General features: G+C 42.3%; 1 protein-coding gene across 1 annotated transcript in view; it reads left to right on the top strand.

Annotated features, from left to right (window-relative positions):
* The window catches only part of LOC104279156 (thrombospondin type-1 domain-containing protein 7B-like), a gene marked incomplete at both ends in the record, with an annotated part of 128780 nt that overhangs the window by 490 nt on the left and 119154 nt on the right, over positions 1–9136 (top strand). The window contains 3 exon segments of the mRNA XM_009876345.1: positions 4–341; positions 8924–9133; positions 9135–9136. The exon segment at positions 9135–9136 is cut by the window's right edge and continues 34 nt beyond it. Of these exon segments, the coding sequence (XP_009874647.1) occupies positions 4–341; positions 8924–9133; positions 9135–9136 (550 nt within the window).

Here is a 9136-nt window from a genome sequence, read left to right on the forward strand (position 1 = left end):
CGGCCCCGGGCCGTCATCGCCCCCCCTCTCTACGGGGGTGCCCCGTGCCCAAATCTGACTGAATCCAGAGCCTGTGGTGTTCCTGCCTGTCCTCTCGGGGAGGAGGAGCACACCTACAGCCTCCGCGTCGGATCGTGGGGCGAATGCCGGCTGCCTCAGCCTAAAGACATCGTGGACCTGGCGGGGAGGACTATGCCGGATTCGGGGTCGGACTCTGGAGAGCCAAGCACATCCAGACTTCAAGGCTATAAAACCCCCCATAGACCCGGGGAGGTGGAGATCGGTTACCAAACCAGGCAGGTCAGGTGTGTAAGGAGCGATGGCAGAACTGTGGCGCTGAGGTAAGGGTGCTTCGCCTTTTCGGTTTGTGCCTATGGATGCGTTTGACGGAGCGCTTGCTCCATGTGGCAGCACTGCAGCACCCTCCTCCCCATTCTGGAGTCTTAAATGCAAATTCTAATGTGTTTTCTTTACAGTCTTTTTTTGTTTGTTTTTTTGTTTTTATTTTTTTTATTTAATTCCCTTCTTGTAAAGCTAGCATATGCTGAATATTTTGCATTCTTCTACCGTTTGTGACTGCTTAATTCATTTTATGTTTTTAATAATTCTCCTCTGCATTTTTTTGTTGTTTTGGGGAAGCATCAAGGAAATGGAACTATACATCACTTTGTACTCTTGCTTGGCCCTGGCTGTGGGAGAGGGAGGTTTCATTCTCCGTCATGTACTGCATATATTTGGCAGAAGAGAGTAAAATTGCACTGACTTAAAACTCCTTCATTCTTACAAATCAACACTGGATAAAATAAGTCTGAAAAGTTTGACCTTGCAAATTACCTGGAAGGTGTTTTCGTGGAAGGATAGATCAGTGAGCAAACTTTTGATTCTCCTCCTGCTCACAGAGGAGCCTTCCTGATGGGATGCAACTCTTGGATGCTGTTACTAGATACGTGACTTGCTTTTCTTTCTTGTCCTCCTGTGTTTTATCTAGCAATTTCTCTTAGTCTGTGTAGGTTGCTTTGCTGTAATTCAAGTGTGAAAGCTACAGTAGTGTGCAGCAAATAATGAAAAGATGTATTCTTTCCATTTCTCACATTTAAATATAGGCTATCTAAGCTCTGCCATTTGACTTCAAGTTGGATTTGGGCAGGTGCCAGGAGCTGTCAGTGACTGAGAAATTGATTTGAGTTCAGAGAAAGTCACAATTTCTGGAGAGCTTCTCATGTTCTGTTTTTCAGGGTTATTAAAAGTTCTTGAAAAATCCTGCTCCTGAATTTTATGGAAGTCAGTCTGTTTTTCGGTAATCTATAGCTCCTGGCACCTGCACAAACTCAAATTGCAGAGAGAAGGGGTTATTTCTCTACCCCTGTTAACCCCTGCAGTGGTTTTGCACACATACTGAGGTGAAAATATACATTCTAGCCTTTTTCTTACCCCCTCCTATTACACCTGTAGCAAAGTAGAGATTCTTTTTACTGGCTGGAGAAAAGTCAGGCTTTGTGAACTGTTCCAGCAGTTTCTAACATCTTGACTTTATTAGTTGTCTCTAAATATATGCTGATTCTAAATACACAGATTTTATGCTCAGGTAGCTGCTTGACTTTAATGGAGTTCCTTGTGATTTATGTTGCTGTGCGACCAGCAGCAGGTTTATGTCTACTCACACATCTTAGCTGTTCTTTTGCCTCTTGTATCTCATTCCTTATCAGAGGCTCTGGGAAGGGGATTCTGACTTGGTTAAAATTTCCCTCGCTCTGCCTTCACACGCTGTATTTGCTGTAAGAGTGGGGAATGGGAGACACTTTCTCTATAAATATTTTCTCTTTGCGGTGCTACTGTCTGAGTTATATATTGAATTTCTGGATGACAGTAGTCCTGGGATCTGTAGTTTTAGTGACTCTACCCCTGATGGAGAATCTTCCTTGTTCCTTTCTATTTGTTGGGGTTTTTTATTGTGTTTTTTTTTTTCCTGATCTAACCTGCTTTTTTTAAGCATACAGCTCCATCAGTTCCTCCTGTGAGACTTTTCGTGCTGAGACTGTGCCCCGGATTTAGTGCAGAGAGCTGAGCCTGCCCCATCCCTTACCCAAAACAAAAGAGGAAAGCTTATTGATGGAGTAGAGGACTATGCTATAGTGTCCGGATAGTCACACACTTTTCCTTTCTCCTTTTGGACCTAAAATCCAAACCTAAAAATCCAGTCTAAAATCCAGTTTTTGTTTAATTTCAGGGCTGGAGTGTCACCGATATCAAATACCCCTGACAAGGTCTCCCTTTAAGCATCCCCTGGTTATGTCCTCCTCACTCTGTTGTGCAGCGTATTTGCTGCCATTCTTCTGAAGAATGAACCCGATCTTGCAGATTCTGCTTTACGAAAGCAATGGTATTTTGGCTAGTGGTAAAGAAGAGTAAAAGTATTTGCATAACCCTGTCGCGGGGTTTGGCAGGAAGCCAAGCAACTGCTGTAAAACGGGAGAGAAGCAGCTTATTTGTGCTTTTCTTCATTCTCCTGGCTGAATCACAGAATCACAGAATGTTAGAGTCTGGAAGGGACCTCAAAAGATCATCTAGTCCAGCCTCACTGCCAGAGCAGGATCACCTACAGTAGATTGCATAATTACTTGTCCAGGTTGGTTTTGAATGTCTCCAAAGAAGGTTTCCTATTTCAGACAAAACTAGTACCAATGAGAGATACAAATTAAATTTCTGGAAAACTGAGGCAGGAGAGAGGAGTATCCCAAGATGTGGGCTCTAAGCTGGTGGTCTGCTGGGGCTTTGCCTCCACCCTGCCTCCCACTGGTGCCTGGCTCTTGCAGGGGAGGGGTCAGGAAACCACCTGTGGCTTGTCAGAGGCCACACTGAGGAGAGGAACCATATATTCATCGCTCTTTCTAATTCATAATGCAATGGTAAAGTTGCCTAATTTCTTATCAAGATTGATTAATTTACTGGTTTCTGCTCTCAGGGCTGTGGAGCAGCCGGTGAGCAGCAGGAACCACTGTCCTCCCTGATGGGAGAGGGTCCCAGGTACTCTCCTCAGTGTGGAAGAAGTGTTTTGCCAAAAATTGCATTTTGGTGGGCTTGGGTGCGAGTTGGTGGTTAAAGACTGAAAGATTGAGTTGCCAGATCAGTGGCAGGACATTCATGCTGGCCTCTTCGCTGACAGGTTGCAATTGATGGGCAAGTGGGGGGTCCTTTCTCATGTGAAATAGGTAGCAGTGCTGGGAAACGTGCCTGGTACTTGTTTTCAGATTTTCACGGATGCTTAAGTTATGCCACTGAACCCTATAGAAAGGATCCTTTAGCTTTACAGTGAACCCTCAGGTAGGAGCTGAAGAATCCTTTGCATTCTAAGGAAAATGTTTTTTCACTTACATAATTTGCCTTATGAAGATCTGTGTGTCTGTACCAGCCTTAAAGGTGCAAGCAAAAATCATAGCTATTAAAGGTAAAAACTGTTAACAGGAATTACTTGGAGAGGAGCACAAGTGCATGGAGGATTGGCTCTGCTCTATTAGGGGAACACCTGGGGAATATTTTTGATGAACTATTTTTTTTTTTCAGTTTGGAGGTCAAAATGGAAGAAAACAGGAGAAAGAAAGAAGAAAGGGAGGGACAGACCTTTCTGAAAACACTTGAAAAGAATTGTGTTCAATTCAAACAGCAGAACATCAGTAGACCTTGAGACAGGTTCATTTCTGCACAGAAACAATTTTGGAGCAGAAACTATATTAATGAAAATAAAAGAGTCAAATTAGAATGATTTTATGGATCTGATTTGAAGCTTTAAAGAGTGTTTTAAAGAGCTGAATTTTGTTTGTATACATTTTCAGATAGAATACAGTTTTCATTCTATTTCAGAAAAAAAGTTTTATTTTTGTTAAATCTGTCCAGTTAGCAATTCAAGCATAAGCAATTCTATGCATTAAAAAAACCCCCCAAACTGTGAAAAAGTTGTAAGAAATTAATTTGAGGCAGAGACACTAGTGTTCTTTTTTAAAAAAACGCCACACAGCATCTAAGTTAGATACTGAATTGTAATTTAGTGAAATGAATGCCTATACCTAGGCATTGAAAATCTAAATAAGTTTAACGTGATTTTCTAACCTGTTATGTGCACTCACTAAGCATACTGACAAGTAAGTTAAAAGGCAGGAGCAAGCAGTGTTGGATATTTTTATGCTATTATTATTTGGAATAGGAGTCTTTTAGGTACATATTCCTTAAACTCTTCATTCTGTGTGTAAGATAACAATAATGATAATAATAGAGTTGGATTGGGTTTCTGTTTACTTTGCCTTTGTAAGTGAAAATTCAGGTCAAACTCAGTCAAGGGATAGCCCATCCTTCAAGGCTGATGCAGAGCAGCGTTCTTTTGTTTGCCTCTGTAATTTGAATTTCCATTATCCATTTCCTAGTGGATTGTGCTTAACCACTGTGCTGTTGTACATTTTTGGGAACAAATTATTTGCCATTTCCGGTGTTGACATTTTACTATTCTCTGGATGCATACAAGATTTTGCTGTCCAGAAGTGTGCTGTAATGTACTATTTGATGGTTATGATTCTGATCTGGGAGAGGAGATGTGTGTTCACATTTCTCCCAGTAGATGTAGGAATCAAGCTTTGGTGCTTGGGCTTGAAAACAAATCCTTTAGCTATTGAATAAGAAAGAGATTTTGTTTTCTAGTGTTCTTTTTGCCTCTCATTTCCTTTGCTCTTATTAAAAGCACATGAAACAAAGGAACAGTGACTGCTTTTTTCAGTTCATTAACTAATGTTTTAGAAACAGTATCCAGCAATAATTGGGCTTTTTCCTTTTTTTTTTTTTTTTTTTTGAAGTTGTGCCAGCTGCTTCTGTAGCCCTAAGATTTCAGTGTCTGCCTCGGTAGCACAAACAGAAGCCAGCATTTATTTTTGCTGGAAACAGAAGGTCTGTTGCATTAAGTTTTGGAAATAGCAAACTTAGACATCTTAGACACCAAAGCGCTGTGTTGGTTTGGATTATAGGTCTCCCAGCTCATTTTCTCCTTGTTTGGTTGTACAGCAGGCAAAGTATTTCCCGTCTTCCTTTCCACCCTGGTGTAGAAGGGGCCACCAAAGAGAGCTCCACTGCACAGATTGACTTTAAGGTATCACAAAACAGCAATGGCAGCCCTTGAGAACCCTAAAATACATTATGAATCCTTGGAAGTATGCGTGTTGACACTGATTGCCACTTTCCTAAGGGAAAAAAGGATGCTGTTAGAAACAGCAAGGCTGTGCCCATTGTTAGACCCTAACAATATTGGCCAAATGCGAAGAGCGGGTAGTGTTTGTTGCAGCAGCCTGTGAGGTTGAGTCAGCGATTACAAAATAGGGGATGATGTTAAAAAAGGGGAAAAAATACAAATGTGTTGCCAGTGTAGCTTAGCTCATGTCAGGATTTTCTCGCTCTGCAGTGCGTGGATTTCGGGAGCTTTCCTAAGCTGCCAGGGCAGAGCCTGGATGCTGAATCGGGAACCTCTCCTCCTGGTGCCGTCTTTCTTGTGAGCTCCGTGAGCACGGTGATCGCTTCTCAGGGTGTCAAATTGTTTTGGAGACGATCTTTTCAGTATAAAAGGTTCAACAATAATCACATCTCACCCTGTAGTGTAAGGAAATTCCATTCCGAGTGCATTCATACAGTCAGGAAAGGAAACCAGGGATAATTTCTGTGCTGTGCCCAACTTGATTTAATGATACACTGCTGCTGGATGGTCTTGCTCCTTTTTCCTGCTCATAGATGTGTTTCCATTCTCCACTCATTTCCTTGTGGTGGACGTGGTGACTGTGTGAGTGCGAAAGAGCGTGAGTAGGTTTCCTTTGGTTTAGTGGTTTGTGGTTTGGTTTTTTTATATGTGTCTTATTCCCCTTTAGTACACAAGAAAGTAGGAGGGCTCTTTGCAACTTGAGTGCATGAGGCTTCATGCTGCTGCTGCCTGCTAATGCATGTATCCATCTTACACCACAGGCAGCGTAAGGTACATTGTGAAACAATTCCCGGAGTTTTACAATATCAATCCAAGCACATAACATAGAAGAAAGCATCAGTTGTGTAAGTACTCTACTATGTCACAGTTACCAGATTGACTCCCAAGAGGCATATATAACCTGATAAATTAATATGTGGCAAGTCAGTGTAAGAGCAGGGCTTATGCAGTATCTCCTGTCCCTGAGACCTCCTTCCTCTCCCTGCCAGTTTTGGTACAGCCCCAGCAGCGCGTCTGGTTTGCACCCTCAGATTCATGAATGTCTTTTGTGTCTGGGGTTTGTCTGTATTAGATTGTCCTAAATATATCTGCGACATGAAAGACGATGTCTGGATTTCCTGCAAAAGCGTATTTTTACATTTGTCTTTCTGTTTCTTGGTTCGCAGTTAATTTGACTTTGAGGCTCTGAACGAGTAGGTACAAGTTAATTAGATTTGCTTTCTGTTAGGCGGCTGCGTGTAATTCTCCCTCAGAAACATCTGCTTGAGCAGAGGGATGGAAATTGCCAGCTCTGTGTCTTGTTCACCTTAAGGTCAACGAAGTCATCTCTTTAGCCTTTTTTTAGTAGGAGCGGTGGAGGGATTTTCAGGGAAGGAAGCAGCCATTCAGTCTTTGCATACTTCAAAGGATGATTGCTGGGCACAGATGTCTCTTGCGGACAGAGTGTTGGCACGGGGTTGAGTCCATTGGAAGAGGTGTGAGAGGTATTGTCTCGCTAAGAATTGGATGAGGAATATTAATTCTAAACAAGGCCCCAAAGCAGATTTTTTAAAGGCTTTGTTTTGTTTAATATTTCAGTAAAACCAGGCAAGACTCGAATCCCCTTTGCAGTGGCACGACACCAAAAATGGGTTTGGGTTTTCTACTGGTATCTGAATGCAAAGTTTTGATCACTTTTGAAAACATGAGATCAGTTACCCTCCATGTTGTGTTCTTAGATAAACTTAGATTTTTTAGTACCATCAGTTAGGACAGCGATTTGTACGTGCTATTTTATCTGCTTAAAATCAGGAATTCTTGTTAATGTTGTGGCATGAGTGGCTCACCTGATAACTTGATGTTCCAAACAAGACTCAAAATCCCTGGGTGGTTAGTAAGTAAGTACAGTTATAATGATTATTACTTTTCAGTCCAATAGTATTAACACTTTGTACTAGAGACAGCTTTGCAACTTGCACGTTTGCAATTTGCATTTGACACGTAATAGAGGAAAGAGACACCTTTTTGAGTGGTAAGCTAGAATTTTATTTTGAGGGGGCTATATCACAGACCATTTCTACTTTATGAAGTTTTTGAAATAAACCTCAGTAAATTTGTCTTCGCAGCACCTGTGAGATTAATGAGTTTTATTCTGGGTGAAGAAAACGAGATAAAGAGTTGTTACTCTTTTTTCGTTCTTTTTGGTTTTTTTCTTAGATTGAATTATAAATTTAAGTAACTTAAGTGGTGTATTTTCCTGGTAGTTGAGGGTCTAGTCAAAACTGATCGTGTATCAGTGACAATATTCCCATTGCCCTTTGTGAAAATGGGACCAATTTCTAGGCTGGAGGAGAAGTGAGTGAATGTCCTTTATCTTCTCTGCTTCCCCCTATAAGACTGCCCTGCAATCCTGAAATGATTGCCCTGGTCTATTTTCTTTAGAGGAAGTTAGGTTAGTCAAACTGTGCTGCGAGTAATACCGAGTGAGGTAATGGCTGGTTCCCTAGCAGCAGCTCTGTATTTCACACCTTTCAAGTGTACCTGTATTTGCTCCTTACACTTGGCAGAAGCCTGACCATGAGCAGCTGGTGGCTGGAGAAGACAAATTTAGAGTTCACACTGAGTTCATGTATGGTCTTCATTTTGGAGGCCAATATGCATCATCCCTATACCACTAGGCCGAAGTCAGAAAATCTTGGTTACCTCTGCTAGCTTAATATTTTTGACAGACAAGAAAAATACTTTTTTTTTCTTTGCATTTTGGGGAATGAGTGGTGACTCTTTGGTTGACCTCCAGCTAGGGTGAGGTAGAGCAACAGCCCTGGGGGTTCCCCTCCCAGCACCTACTGGGCAGAAGAGCCATCAGCTGGCTGAGATGGAAATGGAGGAGCAAGGAAGGATGGTGGCCTTAGTCTAGAGGTTTGTCTTCTCCCAGAAGTATTCACTTACAGTTTGGCTTGGTTTTCTGTACTGTGAAAATCTATGTTAACTTTGGAACTGCTAAAAAATTTTATTCTGGGACTTTGTTTCTTGATGCCAAACCTCAGCAGCTGGCAGCTCTTAAAGTTTGGTTTTCCACTGTGTTGGGCCTCATGTGGTGTCTTGGTGTGTTACAGAATGAATGAGGATCATGTCCTCATGTCAGCAGGAGTAACTGAGTCCCAAAACAAAGCCACAGTTGCAGCATTCCTGGTTCTGTGGTGGTTTGTAAGGTTTAAAATCCCTCTGACCTCGTTTGACAGCATTTGTTTGATAACAGTCGTCCAGAACCAACACCTTTCTTATTAGTGTGTGACTAATTATTTCTTGAAAGAGTTACTCAGTGGGATGTGCTGACGGATGAACGGCAGACAGCTAGTCCTGTGCATGGGGTGGTGGGAATGGTTGCCAGTGGCAGTATTTTTTCTTCGGCTTGGCTTTTATTTTCCATCCTGAATATATAGTGCCTTTTGCATCTGTTTTAACTTGAAATGAATAACGTATATTATTTGCAAACTACTTGGCATGCAAAATTTCACCGAGAAACTCCCTGGAAATGCATGATGTGCTCAGCATTACAGCTTCTTTTACTTTTACTTTAGTGATGTTGATGCAGGTCTTCTCATTTACACCAGACAACCATGGATCTCTTCTTCGGGGATTTTGCTTGAGGGGAAAAAAAGAAGAAATATTACTAAGCAAGACCTCCTCAGCTGTTTTACTGTGTTCTTATCACAGCCTCTGCCTGCAAGATCCCATCCCTTTGACCTTCAAGTCCTGCGTCATCGCTAAAGACTGTGAAACATCTGAGTGGTCGGCGTGGAGCCCCTGCTCACAGACCTGCGACTGGGGAGGTCTCACCCCGGGATTTCGGAGCCGGCGCCGTGGCGTATGGAGCGTGGCAGTGGGCGCCGGGAGGCGATGCCCGGAGCTAGAGGAGAGGGAAGCCTG

Source organism: Apaloderma vittatum, unplaced genomic scaffold (genome assembly GCF_000703405.1).
Source record: "Apaloderma vittatum isolate BGI_N311 unplaced genomic scaffold, ASM70340v1 scaffold7779, whole genome shotgun sequence".
Classification (NCBI taxonomy): Eukaryota; Metazoa; Chordata; class Aves; order Trogoniformes; family Trogonidae; genus Apaloderma; species Apaloderma vittatum.